This window comes from Numenius arquata, chromosome 1, assembly GCF_964106895.1.
Source record: "Numenius arquata chromosome 1, bNumArq3.hap1.1, whole genome shotgun sequence".
NCBI classification, from domain to species: Eukaryota; Metazoa; Chordata; class Aves; order Charadriiformes; family Scolopacidae; genus Numenius; species Numenius arquata.
Window position 1 is genome coordinate 25078876 of NC_133576.1, and position 20881 is coordinate 25099756.

Consider the following 20881-nt stretch of genomic DNA (forward strand, 5'->3'; position numbering starts at 1 on the left):
GATCTGCCACAGTGAGAAGGGCCATGACAAAGCAAACCCCTGCAAAAACAATTTTTTTTTTTTTTTTTCCAGCTGTGATGCAGGCACCAGGTTCACAGCTCTGGTGGGATTTAAAATGTAACAAGGTATGCACTCATCGCTCACACCCTGGGGGGAGGCTCTGGAGCAGGTTCCTCAGCTATGTGTGGCCGCCAGTCACAGGTACAGCCCTACGAGTGTACCGTTCACTGTGTAGTGGTACTGCTGTTCAATACAGGGAAAAGCTGGTCTGCTTCCTGTAGACTATTTTTTTTCCGGATAGTAATGATCAAATTACTGTCATCTGCTATTTCCAGAAGAGGAATTGAGGTGCTGCAGCAAACCTAATTTGTCCTGAGGAACATATATTTTGTAGGTTGTTACCATTAAGGTTATGACAAAAAGAACCAGGAACACTTCTCAGTGTAAGCTGTTAAACGCAGAGCCTACAAGCTGTACTGCACAATTCCTTAACTCATCTCAGCACACAACCCCCTGATAAGCTAGCACAATTGAAGGTGTACTTGCTGCCGTCCTTTTTCCCTCTAGCCATGCAACTCTACTCTCTGTCTACTGATAATACTGGTATTTATCAAGTTTCTTAGTAATTCAGCTCATTTAGCTGGCAACAAACTTTTTTTTTTTTTCTATCTGTGTATGGAGAGGTAAGGAGTCGCTTTTCTTCACGCTGAACCCATTCCCCGTAAGGTCAGACAAGCAGCAGTGACAGAGCAAGACTGCCCCGACAGTGGGGCGGAAGAGACCACAGCAGCCTCCCAGCCGGCTGCCGTCAAGTTGCCTGACTGGTTTCTGAGCTTTGCAGTAAAAGCAGCAGTCAGTCCCACAAGGGAAGGAAAAATGCTTTTGTGTCTTTTTTGTTTCCACTTATCACAAAAGGAAGACCTAAAAAAGTGTGTGTCGCTGGGGAGAAGGTTAAATACTTTTTTTTACGGTCGCTGTTTATGTTAGAAATTCAGACCTTTGTTACCCTACTATTTTGGAGAGCTCTGAAATAGCTTGCCAGAGAGAGCAAGCAGGATTATGATGGCAGATAAAATAAGGGTAACATCTTCTAGGAGAAGTAAGTATACTCAGACTGATTTTACATTTTTAATGGTTTTGATTGTTTTCTATTTAGCCTGCATGTCTGTACCTCCTTGACGAATTGTGCAGTAGACACTGTTTAGTGTGCAGAGATTTTGCATTCCTGCAAAAAATACCCCACCCAACCCACTCATTTTGGAGCAGTAAGAGAAGAACACGAGAGAGAAAGAAAAAACAGGCTCTATTGGTAAAAGAAAGTATTGGGTGTCTATCACAACATTACTTTTTCCTCTGCAAGTTGGAGAAATTATGACTGGCAGATACATTTATGTTTACTCTGGTTAAATAGAAATGCAGCAGTTTTTTCAAAACTCAGAGCTGCCAGCAGCACAGTAATTGCATATAGTACTTGAAGAGTTTGATAATTATTTTTCTGTAATCCAATTAAGAAGAATGTCTTGGATCACCCACTATGCAAAGGTAAGTGTTCTGAGGAACCCTTACAATGGAAAAAGATGCTAATGATGAGCTACTCCAGTGCTGAACTGATGCAAAGGAAGGAACAGCCTGAGCCACAAGTATTCTTGATAATCTTGATATATAAAAAAGCCCATAAATTAAAGCAATTATTCTTCCAGTCTCTCCCTCCTACCTTCCCTCTAGTTTCTTGGAATAAAGGCAAAGTTAGTTTAGCGACTCTTACTTTATGGAGCCAAGAGCCAAGATAGCACTCACCTCTAGCCTGACCAGCACCAGCGTTTGTTGTAAGAGGACTCTGGTATTTAAACAGGTGTGTATAAAATCGTCACCTGAAAAGTAGGAAAGTAATGTCACCCCTGGTTGGCTGTAGTACAGTTTTCAACTATGGAAATGAACCGTGAACTTCCCTTCTTTTGGTTGGGGTTTGCGGTTTGCCTGCTGCGGTTAATGGCTAGACATATATTAGGCAGATTTTGCACACAAGGGTAGACAGGGTTGCCACAGCGATTGGAAGAAACCCGGAGAACGACATTCGCACACAGCAACAGTACATGTGCACATTACTAATGAAGTAATATGCGGTACTGCAAAAAAAAAAAGAGGACAGGCTGCACATCTGAGGTTTGTTTGAGCTGTCCCAACAAGGCCACTGCAGAAGAACTGTCCCTGTAAGCCCCGACCACTTCTTGAGGGGCTTCTGGCCGCATAGGCGAGGCTGCTACACCAGCGGGGCAGGCATTCAGGCGGCTGTGAGTGCTGGCTGCCCGCTTAGCTCACCCCTCTCCCCTTACTACCCTTACCGGCACCCCCAGGCACAGGCTGAGGTGAAACACAGGGGTGGCGGTCTCTCAGGCTGAGGCAGGGGGAAAGCTTCCGCCTCCGCTGCCTCCGGGCTGCTGCGAGGAGTCAGACGACAGGCTGGCACCGGCCGGCGAACGCTGGCCTTGTCACGGAGCCCGTTTAAACACCACCTCTCTTTTATGTAACGCTGTTTCCTGGGACCTTCTCACCCGTCTCTACTGGGAGCTCGGAGGCACGCCGGCAACAGAAGGGCGCCTTCGTCTCTGGCGAGCGCTCCCCGCGCCTACCTGCAGCCCGCTTCTGCACCGCCAACGGCCAGTAACGGCCGCCAGCTAGGTTCAGCCTCGCCGCAGCTTTCGAGCCTTTCTGTTGAAGGAAGACAAATAGTCTCACATGGCGGCTCGTTGGTCTAGGGGTATGATTCTCGCTTAGGGTGCGAGAGGTCCCGGGTTCAAATCCCGGACGAGCCCGTGTTTTTTGGGAGATTTCTCCTTTTTTTTTCTTCTTTCCATCCTTCTTGCCCCGCTCCCGCCCCAGCCATGCGGGCAGAAGCGGGGCCCTGCGCTCCTCGGGCAGGCAGCGCCGGCGGTCACAGAGAGCGAAGGGGCACAGAAAGGCCTTACAATGAGGGACGCTTTCCCATTTTAGTGCAAGAAATAAGCGTTTAATAACTCACAAGGAAGATTAGGGTCATCCCTCAGGTCTTTCGCCCCGCACGGGGCGTCTCCTCCCCCACCTCCAGCCCCCACTCCGCCGTGCTGCCGGAGCCCGCCGCTCCTCCCGGCACCCGCGTGGGCTCCTCACCGTAGCCCACTCACCCGCTGACGGGCGGGCCCGAGGTAACAAAAACACCGGGGGGGGGGGCACCGCAGCGGTTCAAAACAGGAGGCACTAGCCCCTCCCCTTCTTAGCGGGCTCGTCCGGGATTTGAACCCGGGACCTCTCGCACCCGAAGCGAGAATCATACCCCTAGACCAACGAGCCGCTCTCTCTTGCCTCCTCCCCAGCTCTCTACTTCACCCACTTCCCGCCTCCTCCCGCCCAGCGCCACTTACCCTTCCCCGCCCAGCTGTGGGTCTGCCCTTCCTCCCCCCCACCCCCCCGACTCCCAATGGTTCTGCCCGCCGCTTCGGGAGACACCATTCCTGTCCCTCGCAACGGAGCCTGCTGCCATTTCCCCTTGTCCCCCCCCCCCCCCCCTTCCGCCAGGGTAACCCGTGGCATCGCCCTTCCCCGACCCTACGGCTCCGCTTGGTAGAGACGATTCCGAGTCCCCGGGGAGGCGGGGGGGTAGGGGGGACAGCGACCCCCGCGCAGATACCGCTACTGCGCTCTTCCGAGGGGGAAGGAACACTCCGCCGCTTCGCGCTCGCGCCAGCCGCTCGTGGCGGGCAGGCAGGCAGGCACGGCCAGCCGGGCCTCGAAGGCGGGCGAGCTCATTCTCAGCGGAGGGGAAGGGGGGGAATGGGACACACAGAGATTCTCCCCTTCCCGCCCCCCACGACGGCTTTGGTTTATCCTGGCCCGGTCGTTGGGCGCGGCGCCGCCTCGGGGTGGTGAGGAGAAGGGGGCGGCGGAGGCGGGTGGCGCCTCCTTGAGTCGGGGGCCGGACTGACAGACAGACAGGGGCTTCCATACACTTCCCCACTCCTCCCCCCACCTTCTCCCCTGCGGGGTTGTGTGAGGGGGATACGTACGTAACTACGCATGGAGGTGTGTATGAGTCCGCTCTTGGCAGCCCCGCAGGCGGGTGAGGTGAGGGCCTGTGGGGTGGCCGGGCCTGTTCTGAGGCAGCTGGTGGTTCCCTTCCCGACGGGTGGCCCCAGGAGTGGCCGTTGGGCCTACCAGAGGCTGCAGGGGAGATGGCATAACAATGGGCCTCGGGCTTCCGGGGAAAATGCCCCAGCGTTGGGAGTGTGTTACTCGGGTGCTGGGGCCCAGAGAAGCCAGCAGTGTTCCCTTTGGCTTCTAAACCCACTCCACCCAGCTTCTTTGGCTCCCACTTTGTCCCTGATGTGCTATGTCCTACTAATGCCTCCTGTCACCCTCAAGCTTCCCCCTCATGTTTCCACACCTCTGTACCAGCCTCTTGGTGTCCCAGATACTTTGAAAAACGCTATTCCTCCCATCAGTAATTGCTCTGAGTCCTTACCTGTTCAACACTTTCTTGTGGCTCACACTACAGTTTAAACAGTCCAATCAAAAAATAAGCATAAAACCAACAAGATCCCAGCCAAACACAACTGCAAGTCTCCTTGCTCTTGTGCCACATTCCTTTGTCCGCTTTGTCTTTACTCTGGCTCTGTTTTTCATCCTCAGCCCCCCAACTTAAAGGTGTTCTGGCCTGTAAGGTTTTTACTCTTTTTAGTCTTTCAGGCACCATCCACACCAAAGAAATTGCCTAAGTTATATCAGATTTTTCTTGCTGAGAGCATTTTCCCGCTCAACAGTCAGTGAACTTACACCTGACATTATACACACCAGCCTTAGCAATTTGACAGTTACGTATAGGTCTGAATAAGCATCCCTAGCCTACACACCAAGCCAAGCTGTGCTCTCCATTTCAGTCAAAACTTTTCGAATCTGTACGCCTTGTAGATACGAGACCATGCTGCCCAAGCCAACGTTTCCTGATAGTATGGATGGGGCAGAGATACATACGTGTCTCCTCTGCTTTTGCAGTGTCGTGATCCTAATGCTGGCCAAGGAGTCTTTTCTAAAATTGCTTTCACTTCACCTGCAGATGGGGCAAGGTCTGTGCGCTGCTTGAGCAAGCATTGCCCCAAGAGGTATGTGTGTGTGGATGCCTTCAGCTGATAAACAGGCGTCTTTCTTCCTGCAACTTTTAAAGCCATTAAGGAGGAAGATGGTGATGCAACTTCTGGCTCAGAAAGTCTGTAAACTGTCGATTGCAAAAAGCTGGGAAATCTCACAGGAAGGATTACTGTGTGTTGCCTTGTTTTTTTATGTTTCCCCCTAACAAAGATGCTGTTGGAGAAATGGTAGAAGGCTGGATGGCTTTGCTTGCTTCCCTTCCTAGATACCTGGTACCTGCAGGGCAGGGGCAGGGAGTGTGGCAGTCTGCACAAGTCACTGCTTGCCCCAAAGAACACCTTCCTTTTTGGATTGAGCACATTGGTTATTGCTGTTCTCCAAAAGTAAAAAATGCCACAAATTAGATTAAAATTGAATGTTGAACTGTTCCAGTGGCAGTGGAAATTCCACCCCTCTTTTGCCTGCTGCTACGAGCGCTCCCTACCCTTTCTCAGGCTCCTTCATCTCCCCAGGAGGAAACACACGGATTTTGGGTTGATTTTATTCCACCTTTTATTTCTTCTGTTTCTCCCTCGGATTTCCATTCCCTTGCTCAGGACACACATACTCATTCTCTGAACAGGCACACGTATATCTATATATACAGTAAGGCACAATCACTCACATCCAGATGGGACACTCTGCTGAGAGAAGAAACAGGGTACAGCGAATCATTGCAGCCTGCCCTGAAATACAAGCTCTAAAACGGATTAAAATGGATTCAAAGGCAACAATGCTCCACAACATGGCTCAAAAGGATGTGGGAGTCGTGTTTGCCAGCAAGCCCGTGCTATGCAGGAGGGGCAGTGCCGCTGGCTCTCAGCAAATGACACCTCGGTGCTTTCGCCTGGGAAAAAGAAAGGCAGGGCACAGAGCCACTTCTTTCCTCACAATTTTAGAGCTGGTGAACAAAAAGGGGATATCTCTCAAAACCTTCGGGTTTGTGACACTGCTGTGTTGCAGAGCCCACTCCAGGATGGCCGTGGGCTGTGTTGTGTAAAATGCTTGTGCCTGTCCAGGGACGAGTCAAGCCTCTGACTCTGCTCAGCTTAATATTTGCTGGGAGGAGCTTTCTGATGGATGAAGAGGATCTGGCTGGGTCTGCCCTTGGTCTCCGTAGCTGTGGCTGTGTTGCTGGGTACTAGGTGGCTGACGGCAGGTTCAAGAACTGGCCCCTGACCGTTCACACCATCTAACCACTTGCTGACTCCTTGCCTCAGCTTTTGACGAGTCTGGCTCTCTGTCTCCAGCAAGACCAGACTTGTCCACAGCTCCATGTCACGCTGTGGACATTAGCCGCCTGGCCTTGAGCAGCTTTTTATTCAGTATTGCAGGTACAGCTTCAAGCACTGCTGTCAGGAAACTGGTCAGGTGAGGGTCTGTTATCTGTCTTTCCCCGAATAACTTATTTCTTGTACATACTCTCCAGATATAAAGCTTTTTTGGCTTAACAACGGCTAGACCCATGACTTAACTAGTACCCCAAGAGTGAATGCCAATCTAGTACCGTGCCTGAGTTCTTAGCAGGGACTGGCTATCTGACCTTCACCAGTTCTTATTCAATCAGGCCATACAACTGGAAACTCAGCCATCTAAGACCTCTTCTTTGACATACATAAAATTAATCAGCTGTTTCCAGTAAGCCAGGATGCTTTCTATCACGAGTGGCACTTGGTGGCCACACAGTGAAAGTGTCAAAAGAGGATCAAAAGATTGGATAGGTTCTGGAAGTGAGAAAGACTGATGGATGGGTGGCCTTTCTAAGTCTGGACTGGATCCCAGAGCCAGGTAATAAAGCTTGCCCTGTTCTACGCAGCACGTCTTTTCTGTGCATAAAATCTGTTGGTTGTTACTCTCCACCAGCACTAAAACCACCCCAAAGTTGAAGCACACAGAAAAATTGCCTATCACAGCTGGCTGTTTCACAGATCAGCCAGCTCGACCCCCACTTCAAAGGGATTTTATGCTTTATGAACAATGTCCTAAGAGTCTTCCCCATATTCGGGGTTCACATTGTCTGCCATACAGCATATATGGAGAAAACATACTTTTTCCTACTGTTAAAACATCATTTACTTAAATTTGAAAACCAAGATATTTCAAAAGAAGCTACCAAAAAGGCACCATACATGTATGTATGTAGATAATGAATTTCATCTAAGACCAATGCAGGGGAGAAGAAAAAAAACATTTTGGAGCAGGATGAAAGAGCATAGGGACCAGGAGTGGTGGTGGCTGTCGGCTCCAGGACAGCATGTATCGGGTCTCTCAGTCCTCAAATATCACTGAGGAACATCAGCCAACACCTCTGTTTTGAACTCCGAAGTGATTGCAAGCCAGTCTCTTGTTTCAGCTGTCCCAAAACATGATGGTGCAAAGCAGAGAGCTGGTGAGCAGCCACTCAGCTCTGGGATGAGTCTGGACCTTGGTGGGTATCCGTATTCTGCTCCTCTCCTGCCACTGAAGGTTTTCCAGTAGCTTCCACCTTGATTGAGTGAGATGGCTCCTATTCACGTTAAGTCTCCTGTGCCCTGATTGGGTCCTTTTGAGAGGGGAAAAGTAAGGAAATTACGAAAAATAATCATGAATCTAAGTAAATACAGTGCTGGGGTGCCTGTGACGTGGGGGGACTTCGGTCATTTCTGTGCTAGGAGGCAAAGGCGAGCTGCAGCCTGAGCACCAACCTGCTTCCTTCAGGTACTCCTTGCCAAACCAAGGAGGCATTTGAAGAGGGGACAGGTGGTTGAGATGGAATGAGATATTTCCTCAGGCATCTGTGGCTACATTATCAGTGGTTCAAGAATAGGTGAGAAGGTACATGGAACAAGCCCTGCTTTAGCCAGTCGAAGTCCTCTTTTATTTCAAGTGGCAGGGGCCTGTGCTTGCATGCTTCCATGATCATGGAACCGGTATGTGTACAAATACTATTTTTGCTGGCAAAGCTAAAAGGCCAAACACATATAGAGAAAATATATACGTATGTATGTAAACACGTAGACAGAATATATATGTATGCATGTATGTATACATGTGCACACATATACATAAATATGTATATGTAAGGAGGCATACTGAGATAGTATATACCTGGTTACTGCTAGGGAGAAGTGCCTTTTACTGTAAGTGCTTTCAAATTGCTTTCAAAACAGCAATTAAGCAGGGTGCCTGCTGAGCAGAGCCTCTGTTTTACTGAATCTAGAATAGGCTTTGCTGCTTCTCCATCCTTTCTCTCTGCGACACCACCCATGAGGGCTGGTTGCTTCAAATACCACTGCAGGCCTGAGATTTGATACTCTTGAGGTGTGGGGAGCAGCAGGAATGTTGGTGTGTTCTGTCACAGTTGTCATTTTCATTAGTAAGCAAAACCCTGGGGTATTTTTTAGGAGCCATCATCACGCTGACCCGTCTTACCTGTGTGCCGTGGTTTACGCTGTGTCCTGGTCCGGCGTGGCTGACGTTGCAGCCTCATTGGCAGTCTCTGAGTCCACCGCGTCCTGCAGCGGTTCAGGTGCCAGTGGTGTTTCTTCAGTGTCTGACGTTCTCTGTGCATCTGTGCTCTCACTGGTCTCCTTCGCTTCAGCTTCAGCTTCAGCTTCAGCTTCAGTTTTAGCTTCTTCCTGCTCCTTGTCCCCCTTTTCCTGTTCACAGGCAGTGCCTTGCTGCTCTTCTCCTTGGGAACCCTCGCACACCTTCTCCTCCTTATTTCCAGAGGGAGGCTGGGGAGAGTTCTCCTGCCCTGGCGCATCATGACACACCTCCTCCTCCTCCTTGGTATTCCCTGTGTTACTCTTGCAAGGAGTCATTTCCTCTGCCTGTTTTTCCCCCTTTTCTTCATCTTCTGATCTGCTGGATCCTTTCCTTGGTGGGGGCTTCTCATCAGACCCTGTCTGTTTCTTTTGCTCTTTGCTCCCTGTTTCTACCTCCTCTGTCTTGCCCTTGGGCCCAAACACCTCATCCCCATCTTCCTTGGCACCATTTTCTGGAGAGGTGATGTTGACCCCTAAATCTTCCCCGTCTCCATACTCGGACAGAGATCTTCGGAACTTCCTGGAGGGAGGCCTGCGCTTTATCGATCCTCGCGTCCGCACCTTGGAGGCAGGAAAAGCAGACATTGAAGCAGTCAAGAGAGCTGTACTGGAAAGCAGGAAAGCACAACAGAGGAAAATACCATGGGGAACTTGATTGCTACACTGGTGGCCTCACTTTTCCTTCTCTGCTACCGAAAGGTAGGGAGACGAGGACTCCTACCCATGAGAGACTACTTTTGAGGACAAGCAGATTCCTAGTATATGCCTCATTCTGTAAAGCTGGTGCTGGAGGTCACTTTCTCATTTTAAAATGTGGCTCCTTGTCCAAGGTAGACCCTAACCCAAGGACGCTGCGTTCTTTATGTAGGTGCCACTGACTTTGGATGTCTTGGCCTTTTCTACTTTTGGCAGTTTAGTGGTTGAGGAAGGAGTCTGCACTCCAGCTGAGGATAGTGAATGCAGGTTACCCCACCCTGTTTAAGTGCTGTGAATTCTGTGGGACACCTGGCAAACCATCGTACTCTGTGTGGCTCCCTAAACTGCATCTCAGCCAACCTTGACATTTGCTGGGAGGTGGCACCACCTCCTTACAGTGCTACCAGCCACCCTGTTACTGCTGAGCTGAAGTGACTGAGTCCTGCTTCTTTACCCCTTCCCTTCACCATTGGGCCAGGAAGGCTGCTGGAGCTGCTAAACCACGAAGATCCATTTGCAGGTCTGCAGAGAGGAGGCTCCACAGAGCCTACACTGAAAGGCTGTTTCGAACCCAGGGCACAGATCTCCTCCCTTGGCTACAAATGCACATTGCTATGGCAGGACTAAGGGCTAGGGCCTCCTTCTTCGTCCCCAAGGGATAAATGTGATGGAGAAATCCTAGTACATACCCTACCTTGTTATAGAATTGCAGCTGAGTGCCTTCCGGGGGTTGATCAAAGCTGACTGGCGTCTCGTTCACATCGCTGGGCTGGGACTGAACCCCTGGGCTGCTGGGCGTTGAGGGAGGGGTGCTGAACGGAGAAACCAGGGCTTTCAGACCAGGGCTTTTGGGAGATGCTCCCGGCAGCAGAGCAGCTGGAGCAAAAGCCAGATTGGCCTGTAAAGAAAAATCCCCATCACGGGTGTGCATGATACTGGTGTGTACTACATGCGGTAACCACACGGAGGAAGCCTTGCTCTTGCCACGGGAGCTGCCACATCTCTCAGCTGTCACAACCCACGTACCTTCTGGTTATGGGTCTCTCTTGGTGACACTGTCAACAAACAAGTCCAGGCAGAGAAGTTACGACTGGACATTTGCCCTTCCCCAGCAGCTGGATCTCGGGACGCGTCCTTTTGTCATCCTGAGGCCTTTTGGGATTTTCCAGTGACCCAGCCAAGCCAGCACAGCCTACAGCGGCTGAGCCGGGAGAAAGTCTGAACAAGCAGCCAGCAATCATTTTGAGATTTAAACCATCCCTGTGTGTGGCCAAGCAGACCTCGTATTTCCAAGCCTGTCTGCTGGTCTTCTGAACGATGTGCACAGTTGTGAGGAGCGAGAAGACCATGGAAAGAAGCACGTTTGTGATTAACTATGGCAAAACATATCCTGCTGGCCCGTCACTAAGAAGCTCTCGTAGGCACATGTCTTTGGGTGCATTAAGAGGGAATAGGCTTACATTGTGTCAGGGCAGCCAAGAGGCATTGAGCTCTGGAGTGGCACGTGCTGCCAGGAGAGGCAGCTGGCAGCAGCAGGGCACTATGTCTATGGGTTATCGAGCGCTGAGCTGCCCTCAGCGGCATGAATCAGGGGCTGCAGCAAGATACAAAAAGGGCAAGAAGCACTGGGTGTGTTTGTGTGTAACTGGGGAAATCGAGGTGCAGGGGGTGCCAGAGCCCAGAGCGCACTCCCCACTGCTAGGACTGTAGCTGCCTGCGCTCAAGGCCGGCTCCCTGATAGGGTCCAGGTGACTTAGTTTCATTTAGACCACTGCGAAGAAAGAGCTGGAAGAAGTCTCAGCCAGGGTTTCCTGCACTTTCTCTCGCGAGCTGCATTTAAACTGAGGCTCCTGCCCCTGCTCCCTACCTGAGGTATGCTGCTGACATACCCACCCCCAGCCATGTACCCCACAGATCCAAATGATCCTGACCTGCCTATAGATGTGCCTGAGGGTCACTGGACTGTTTCTGATGCTGGTTGCCATTACTAGACCTGCTCTGCCTTCCTTATTTGTGTATTGTGTGACTGGGCGCTCATCGGTAAGGCCACTGCCCTGCTCACCTAGCTGTCACCCTGCGTTCCTGGATCCCCTTCCCCTCTGGCTGTTCTGCAGTGGAAGTAGTCATGACAAATGCCAATCAGTTTTAATTTGCTGGGGCAGATATGTGGGCTCCTCCAGGACCTACCTGCAGCTTTTCAATCATGGGGGAGCTTTTCACCTTGACCTTGGGAATGGGGCAAGCGTTTGGAGACCGCTTCTGTAAAACAAAATGAAACATGAAAAAGTCACAGTAAAGTAGGTGAAAAAGAGGAAATACAATGAAGGTAGAAAACTTGGAAGAGATAAGCAAAAAGTGCTAGTAGGGGAGAAAATGAAGCCTCATATAGTGTCTTCACACAAAAGATTGTTTTCTTCTTTTCTGACCCTGCTCCCTTTTTGTTATCTAGCCATCCTAGGGCTCTACATTCATGTATCCTTCCTTTGGGAGAAAGGGTGATAGTCTGTCTGCTTTGCGGCTGAACTATCTGAGTTAGGTGATGTGTAATGGCTCTGCTGCTATATGGCCTTCACTAGGCTATCTAACCTATGACACAGTTTCCCCTGGTATTATTTCAGGACCAGACAGATTAAAATTCTACCTCTTAAAGGGTACGAGCTTTAATGTTGGTAGACATTGTGAACTTTTTGTGACGGGAAAGACTCTCTGACACCACTTGACTAACAGAGTTAAAGGGTACCCAATTACTATGGGCAGGAAAGGCCTAAGCGACTAGAAAGGTAGAGCTATGAAAGGCTGAAAACAGCTTGAGAAAGGGAGAGCATTGCTTTGAGAAGGGGCAAATTTCTTTTTTCAGTTCCAAAGGAAAAGGAAGGATTCCAAGATTTTAAAGCTTGTACTCCTTTGGCATGGAGGCAGAAAGAACCTGTAGCTGTCAGAAAAGAAGGACGAAGAACCAGCCCCTTGTTAAGGGCAGGTAACAATGTGAAATTTGGTGGGTAAACTTCATACCCTGAAATACAGAAGGGCAAAAGTGACTGGAAAGGGCCTGAGCATAAACTTTAGTGAGTAGCAGCCAGCCTACTGGGACCTGCTCATTCAAGGGTGCTGTATGGAGGACACCTCCAGACAATATTCTGTAGTTATTGTTTACAGAACTCCTCTTGACTCTGGATTAATTATTCCCTTTTTCTGAAGAAGGAAAAATCTCAAGAGCAGAACTATTACGCTACTATACTCAATCTGCTAGACTTCATCTGAAAGCAACAAACAGCATGGTTGCTCCCTGCGTTAAGTGCTGTTCAACTCTAATTAAGTGCCAGCAGTTCCTGCTTTAAAATACTTGAAAGGTGGTAACTGGGTGGATCTGTCAGTGGTCTAAGGGTAAAAATAAAAGCAGTAGAAATGGGATGCGTATCCATGCTACAGGAGTGGGAAACAGCATGGAGCTGACTCTGAGTCAGTATGTATGTGTGAGCAGGGAAAGGTTTGATGCTGCTTGATTGATACCTTTTGCTGCACAGCCTGACCTCTCTGCTACCTCCAAGCTTGTGTCTCAGGGGAGAAGAGGTTGCAGAGAGGAGAGACCTTGTCCCCCCTATTAAATTGATACTCACTTGCTGATCATTGTCACTTGTCTCGGTTTTGTGGGAATACAGTGGAAGAGAGCATGGTGGTTTCCTCCGAGTTGGCTTATGTGGTGGTACCTAAGAGAAGAAAACAACCAACTCAGCAGCAGGGAAATCAGGTTTTTTAAAAAAATGAAGTGAAATTCAAGCACCAAAGGGCATGCTCTGTAAGTGACCTGGTTGGATGGCAGGGCTCAGCTTGTCTAAAGGAGTCATCCAAAGGCAGCACAAGATATTAGCATTTGGGAATGTTACACATGCATGCTAGGTGTGCTTGTAGCATCTCAAACCTAATTCTAGTGTTGGAAGAGTAGTCTATATTCAAGCCTAATCCTAGTGTTGGAAGAGAAGTCTATATCTCTTTCCACAGCATGAACCACAGCACTTCATATTTTGTGCAAAAGACACTCTTCTAAGCTGTGGAGGGTGGAGAAGCCTATCCAGAAGCTTCATCTTCAAAGCATCCTGCTGGAAAACCCCTCATACTGTTATTGTTCTCTTTCCTGTCTTATTACCAGGATTTCCTTTTAATGAGTCTCAGCTGCTTACCTGGTTCGTGATTTTCCTATTTTGCATCTGGTATATTTTAGGGGCAAAAAGGGTAATTCTGACTTTTTCAACATACTCTACAGCCCTTTCCGTTTCTCTCTAATGAAGAAGAACAACTTGCAAAGGCAAGTCCTCAGCCATAACCTTTGATTTGACTAAGATTCTCCAGGGAAGAAGGAACAGGACAACTTAGCAGCAGGGACACCAGTTCCTTCTGAATGTCCTCGGGCACTCAGAAGTAACAGAGTGCTCACTAGGAATGAAGAGACACATAGCTCAGCACCTGTGGAGCTGCTTCTTCATAACTGTTGCTCTGGTCTTGAAGCCAAGATGTCTCGATTTTTATGCCAGGTTTGTAGTCTCCTGCCAAGCTGTTAACACACTTTTCATGTGTTTAAAGAGAAAATACTTGGATAATATTGTGGATCTTGGATAATATTGTGGATCTTGGATAACATCCACAATATAATATTTGGATAATTTTTTTACCTTCTAACAGGCAGGCATATGAAAAGTTGGATTATGGTGTCTTTGCCCTCTGTAGAGTTGGCGGTCTTGGGGGACCTGTAGACTTCATGTCACTTAATGTCTGGTGGTGCGGCACCCAGCCATGGCAACGCTGCATCTCTAAGCAGCCAAGGACAGCCCTGCCCGTATCCTTATGTCATGCTGGGAAGCAATATTATCATGTCTTATTGAAACCCCACCATTTTGCAACCATGAAATGCTGCACTGTGCCACAGTGAATGTATCAGAGGTTCCCTTGTTGATAGGTTCCCCTTTGCTGACACAAGTCAAGCAACAGTTAAAGACCATCCACTCAGCCATTAATCTGAAGCCAGCTTGAGAAAGCTTATAGGTAAGTGACAGATGGCTTGGAGAGAAAAGACAGAACACGTTGTCCTCTTCTGTCTCTGGAGAAAGTGAGTTTCCTCCCACTGTGAGGCCCCTCCACACTGCCTTGGCTTGGGAGCCACAGAGGTCTGCAGATAGCACAAGAGTGGTCTGGGAACTTCCTGCCTTCATAAGGGTAAGGGACTTAGTGCAATTAAATCCCATACCTTAAAAAGAGGAAATGACTGTAATGGGACAGATGGAGTGGTGTGCTGGTGACTAGACGGGGAAAAAAAAAGTAAAAAAGTACTTTGAAAGAGACAGGCTATTCCCATCCTGGGGTCTGGCTAACCTTTGGGAGTGCTAACCAGTAATAAATGGTGGCATGCCAGCCCTGCAGGACAGAGGTCACCAGTGCATCCAGCCAAAGACAGGAGGGGTGACAGGAAGGATCCCCTTAGGCCCAGCCTGGGACATACTGAAATCAACTGAGCAGCGGAAGGAAGCAGTTCAGTTTTAAAGGAGCACCCACTGACTGAAGAGGGCCACCAGTAAACATTTATGCTTCTAAAAAAGTGCATAATGATACAGGAGGCTCTCCTAAAATGTCAATCTCCATCCATAAACACTCTGGCTTTCCATTCCTCCTAAGAGAGGTATTCTAATGTTTTGCTTATCTGGTGAAAGACGGCTTGTGAAGTAATGCTTGGCATAGTGGGCTTTCAATAAGATGAGATTTCAGCATGACAGAGGTAGGCCCAGAGTCTGAAATGTCATTGGGAAGAGATAATGAGGGCAAGTAAAGAGACAGCTTTCTCTCTCAGACCCTTACAGAAGGAATTACCTGGAGGAAACCTTCTCCTTTTGTGAACAAGGTGTTAGTGACTTGCCACTGGCTTCTACACTCCATAATCTGTTACTTGCTTTCTTTTGCCATAGCTCAATATTAGCTATTTCATTATTCATTCTTGCCCTCTGCCCACAAAAGCCAGCCCAGATAGTACCTGCATTGCTGTCTGCTACTGTTAATTATGTATGTGTACCCTATCAATCTTTACAATATCCAGTTGTCCTGAGGTATGCCTCTACTAAAATACTCATCCACAAGTCGGCAATGCATGGAACATGATGTCATAGCTTGCATTGCACTAGGAGACAAATCCTTTGTGAAGAGTCAAAATCTAGGTGGAATCTACACTGATGCTGTAACTTGCACAGGCAGAGGCGAGTGCCTCATTTCCCACTTGATTACCTGCTGGTTGCCGAGCTTCTTACCTCTTTTCCAGTGATACTGGCTGCTTGTTCTTTGAATTTCCCTGCTAGCTGGGCCACTGAGGGTGATGCCGACTTGTCCACCTCTGAGTTGGTCTCTGCTGGCCTGTTCTGACAAATTGGGAACAGCAAGTTACAAGCAAAGGCTGGGAAAAGCAAGCAGGCTAGAGAGAAGCCTGTGTATGTGTTATAAAGTTCAAGAGTAAGCAGGGACTTAAAGCAGAGTTTCTCACATCTGGCATCAATCATCCAGTCTGAGAGCAAGAGGTTTGGGAAGACAGGACCTAACAACATTTTCAAATATCCCAGAAAACCAGTAATTCATGCAGAGCCTTTCAGCTCTAGCTGAAGAGCCTACATTCAGTATTTTTCACTGGAAGCAAACTAAGTATTTCAAGCCAAGTGTCTGTTCCCCATCTCTTCCTCGCAGTGAGCAGATGGAGCGGGGCAGTACAGGATATTCCCATACACCTTCTCAGCCCTCCCATCCCTTTTTTACTGCCCTGGTCACTGGCGCCCTTCCTTTTCCAGTGGTTCTGCTGTGAGAAGCCATTCCATGTCCTCACAGCAAGCCAGCATCTGCTTGGGGATGTCCCTGTGCTGTTCTGCTCTTTTGGCAGTGAAATACTCAGGCGGGTGGGGGAGAGGGAGGAAATACCAGGGCTGAGAGAAGCTTTCCCTCCCCTAGGTCAACAACAGGCTGAGAAGCAAGAGGCTTGTTGGAGACTTCATGATGCGGCTCTTGCCACAGCACACAGCCCTGGTGTCATCCCACATTTACCGTGTTTTCTTTGCTATGTGTGTATCAAGCAATATGAGTAGAAAGCCCTGAAATCAAAGTTGATGAAAGGAAACCTTTGTTCTTCATCTCTAGTATCTGATGCCAGGGAAAACTGAACCAGAGGAACTGAGAACAACTAACCAACAATCCTTGTTTTGTTAGAGGCGGAGACCTCTAAACAAAAACCAGGCTATGAACCATCAGCAGGGAACCTCATACCTCCGCTCCCTGTACCACCACCATGAATGCATGACCAGCACCACACTTCCCACCCCTCTGCCTCAATACTCTTCTGTTTCTCAGGCAGAAAGTTTCCCCAAAGGCTGTTGCTAGAGGAATACGTTCCTGCTTCTCCAAAGACTCCAGCAGACCCCTTCCTTTTCCCTTTATGCCACTCTGCCTGGAAGGTACCTGCTGTCTTGTTAACACAACAACTCCTTCAGCATTGCTGAAGGTGAAGGGCCCTCAAAACACCGATCTGGCCCACATATGGACTATTTCCCTTGGGTCACCACACTACAGAGGCTGAAGAAATAGCTGTGGAAACTTGAAATCATATTAGAGAAGAAACTTCTTCAGGCTCCAAGTTTCTAGCTTGGAAGCAAATTGAGGAGTTTACATTAAGGTTCATCTTATCATCTGCAGCTTAGAGCGCTCTCCAGTCTGAAATACCTGGTAGAGAGAATCATGGCTACGGCCTGTTTGCGTTGTGGAAAAGGGCCTTTCTCTTTCTCAGAGAGCTGTAAATAAGTGCTCTTCTTTCTCCTAGGCCCACAAGCCCCAGTAGATGTCTGCCATTCTCTGTTTCCAGGATCCTGACTACATTGAGGATAACTTCCTGACACAGCTGGTGAGGGATCTGACTAGGGAAGGAGCCCTGCTGGGCTGTTGTTTGTGAACAGATGATTGTGGGGGATGTGACGGCTGGAGGCTGTCTTGGGCACAGTGATCACGAAAGGATAGTTTTCCATTCTTAGAGAAGCAAGGAGAAGGGTCAGCAGAACTGCCACCACGGACTTCCGGAGGGCGGACTTTGGTCTTTTCAGAAGCCTGCTTGATAGAGTCCCTAGGGAGGCAGTCCTGAAGGGCAAAGGAGTTCAGGAAGGCTGCACATTTTTTAAGAAGGAAGTCTTAAAGGCACAGAAGCAGGCCATCCTCATGTGGCAAAAAATGAGCTGTCGGGGAAGAAGACTGGCCTCATTGAACAGAGAGGAAAAAAGGGAAAAAAGAAGAGTTTGTGGCCTTTGGAAGAAGGGACAGGCCACTCAGGAAGACTACAAAGATGCTGTAAGGCTATGTAGGGAGAAAATTAGAAGGGCCAAAGCCCAACTAGAACTTAACCTGGCTTTGGATGTTAAGAACAATAAAAAAGTTTCTAAATAAAAGGAGGACTAAGGAGAGTCTCTATCCTTTATCAGGTAGGGGTGGTAACATGGTGACAAAGGATGAGGAGGAGGCTGAGGTACTTAATGCCTTTTTTGCCTGAGTCTTTAGTAGTAGAGTAGGTTGTTCCATGAGTACCCAGACCTCTGAACTAGTAGATAGGGGTGGGAAGAAGAATGAAGCCCCTGTAATCCGAAGGGAGGTGGTGAGGGACCTGCTCCAACACCTGGACATACACAGTCTGTGGGGCTGGATGGGATTCACCTGAGGGTACTGAGGGAGCTGGTGGAAGTGCTCACTGAGCCACTTCCCATCGTTTGTTTACCAACAGTCCTGGCTAACCAGCTAACCAGGGAGGCCCCACTGGACTGGAGGTTAGCAAATGTGACGCCCATCCACAAGAAGGGTCAGAAGGAGGATCCGGGGAACTACAGGCCTGTCAATCTGACCTCAGTGCCTGGGAAGGTCATGGAACAGATCACCCTGGGTGTCATTTTGCAGCATGTGAAGGATGCCCAGGTGATCAGGCCCAGTCAGCACGGGTTCATGAAAGGCAGGTCCTGCTTGACAAACCTGATCTCCTTCTATGACAAAGTGACCCGCTTGGTGGATGAGGGAAAGGCTGTGGATGTTGTTTACCTGGACTTTAGTAAAGCCTTTGATACGGTTTCCCACAGCATTCACCTGGAGAAAGTGGCTGCCCGTGGCTTGGATGGGAGTACTCTTTGCTGGGTAAAACACTGGCTGGAGGGCCGGGCCCAGAGAGTGGGGGTAAATGGAGTTAAATCCAGTTAGCAGCCAGTCATGAGTGGTGTTCCTCAGGGCTTGGTATTGGGGCCGGTTCTCTTTAACATCTTTATCAATGATGTGGATGAGGGGATTGAGTGCACCCTCAGTAAGTTTGCAGATGACACCAAGTTGGGTGGGAGCATCAACCTGCTGAAGGGTAGAAAGGCTTTGCAGAGGGATCTGGACAGGCTGGCTGGATGGGCCAGGCCAATGGGATGAGGTTCAATAAGGCCAAGTGCCAGGTCCTGCACTTGGGTCACAACAACCCCTTGCAGTGCTACAGGCTTGGGGAAGAGTGGCTGGAGAGCTGCCCAGCAGAAAAGGACCTGGGGGTGTTGGTCGACTGTTGGCTGAACATGAGCCAGCAGTGTGCCCAGGTGGCCAAGAAGGCCAACAGCATCTTGGCCTGTATCAGGAACAGTGTGGTGAGTAGGACTCAGGAGGTGATCATCCCACTGTACTTGGTTTGGTGAGGCCAAACCTCAAGCACTGTGTCCAGTTTTGGGCCCCTCATTACAAGAAAGACATTGAGGTGCTGGAGCAGGTCCAGAGAAGGGCAACGAAGCTGGTGAGGGGTCTGGAGCATAAGCCTTATGAGGAGCAGCTGAGGGAACATGGGTGGTTTAGCCTGCAGAAAAAGAGGCTGAGGGAAGACCTTAGCGCTCTCTACAATGACCTGAAAGGAGGTTGTAGCAAGGTGGGGGTCTGTCTCTTCTCCCAAGTCACAGGTGATAGGACAAGAGGAAATTGGACTCAAGTTGCACCAGGGGAGGTTTAGGTTAGATATTAGGAAAAATTTTTACACTGAAAGCATTGGAGTGTTATCAAGCATTGGAACAGGCTGCCCAGGGAAGTGGGGGAATCATCCCTGGAGGTATTTAAAAGATGAGTAGACATAGTGTTTAGCGATATGGTTTAGTGATGGTTTTTGTCAGTGTTAGGTTGATGGTTGGACTAGAGGATCTGAAAGATCCCTTCCAACCTATGCAGTTCTATGATTCTATCTCCTCCATTAAACTTCCCATACACTTTAAACCAGCTTTCCTGCATCCAGCCACAAAAGCCATATCAAGCTGTCTCTTCTCAGTGAACTTCTAGTACCTTCCCCCCATCTTTTCAGCCTTCATTAGAGTAATTACAGGCAGGGGAAGTAGCAGATAAGGGGAACGGAAGAAACAGTGAGGAAAGCAGATCAGAAGGGCAACCTGCTGCACATGAAAAATGATGGCTGGGCTAAGTGAGGAGGGAGAGTGGTTCCCAGCTGCAGGCTGGCTCCCTGCTTTGAAGGGAGGGCAGGCTGGAAAGAGGAGGGAGCAAAGAATGAACCTGGGAAAGGCAGGATGGATTAGGAGGCTTGGCTCAGCATTGCAGCTCCCAGGATACCTGGGCATGGCGGAACGGACACCTGGACTGGGGACTCAGTTGAGGCTGAGGAGCTGCAGGTGCACGGTGTCCATGGTTTTGGATTGCCTCCCTCATAGTCCCTCTTTCTCCAAGAGCTTCTTTCACAGCCCTTTGCTTTTACCCAGAAAAGACACTGCACTTCCTCTTGGCCTCTTTGACCTCTTGTTTTGGGGTGGTTGTGTTTTTTCTTTCCTTATTTTTTTCTTTCTTTTTTTTTTTTTTTTTGAGTAACACTCTGAAAACACAGCTCTCTTTCTTTAGGTTTAATCAAAGCTGTGAGGCTGGAATGATTCTGTGTTTCTTGTTTTGCTGGTAGCAGGCATTGATTGCAACGCGGCTCTCGCCGGCATGAAGCTCACTGGCCAGGGCGCAGGAAGCAGTGAACATGCCATTCTAAGATTAGCACAAGTAGCCCACGGGCTGTGTCCTCCCGAAACTGCCAGCTGCAGACTCTCTGATTACGCTACAACAGGAAAAGTCCTTTCTCAGATCCTTTCTGGCAATTACACTGCTGTCTTGTATCCAGCTTTTTCTACAGCTTTTTTTTTTGTTTTGTTTTTTATTTTTTTCCCCAGCTGGTGTGGCAGGCTCTATGTCTTCTAGTCAAGGAAAAGCACCATACCAGGGCACTTGGGTGCAAAAAGTTCCCTTCCTTGCACTTCAAGAAGAACACTGTTCCCCTGACTTCCAGCGGCTGGACTGGCAGTCTCCCTCCCACTGGGAGGCAGGTGGGAAGCCTCACTTTCTCGTTCTCACCCCAGAGCATTTACCAGCCCTCAACCTCTTCCACGACTAAGACGTTCGTCTGCTCCTCTCACCCAAGAGCTCAGTGCTGGCTCTCTTCTGCCCCACGATATTAA

General features: G+C 49.1%; 1 protein-coding gene and 2 non-coding genes across 3 annotated transcripts in view; 1 reads left to right on the forward strand and 2 right to left on the reverse strand.

Moving 5' to 3' along the window:
- Positions 1–2741: 2741 nt before the first annotated feature.
- On the forward strand, positions 2742–2813 carry TRNAP-AGG (transfer RNA proline (anticodon AGG)). Its single transcript has one exon. It is a non-coding gene; the product is annotated as a tRNA-Pro (tRNA).
- A 442-nt stretch (positions 2814–3255) lies between these two features.
- Positions 3256–3327, reverse strand: TRNAP-CGG (transfer RNA proline (anticodon CGG)). The gene has a single exon. It is a non-coding gene; the product is annotated as a tRNA-Pro (tRNA).
- A 2327-nt stretch (positions 3328–5654) lies between these two features.
- Positions 5655–20881, reverse strand: part of RCSD1 (RCSD domain containing 1) — a 38032-nt gene continuing 22805 nt past the window's right edge. Inside the window, exons 2-7 of the mRNA XM_074148729.1 lie at positions 15668–15775; positions 12998–13087; positions 11568–11639; positions 10075–10278; positions 8569–9245; positions 5655–7699 (exon numbers count right to left, since the gene is read on the reverse strand). Coding sequence (XP_074004830.1) covers positions 8583–9245; positions 10075–10278; positions 11568–11639; positions 12998–13087; positions 15668–15775 — 1137 coding nt within the window. The 3' untranslated portion in view covers positions 5655–7699; positions 8569–8582. The remainder of the gene's footprint in view (positions 7700–8568; positions 9246–10074; positions 10279–11567; positions 11640–12997; positions 13088–15667; positions 15776–20881) is intronic.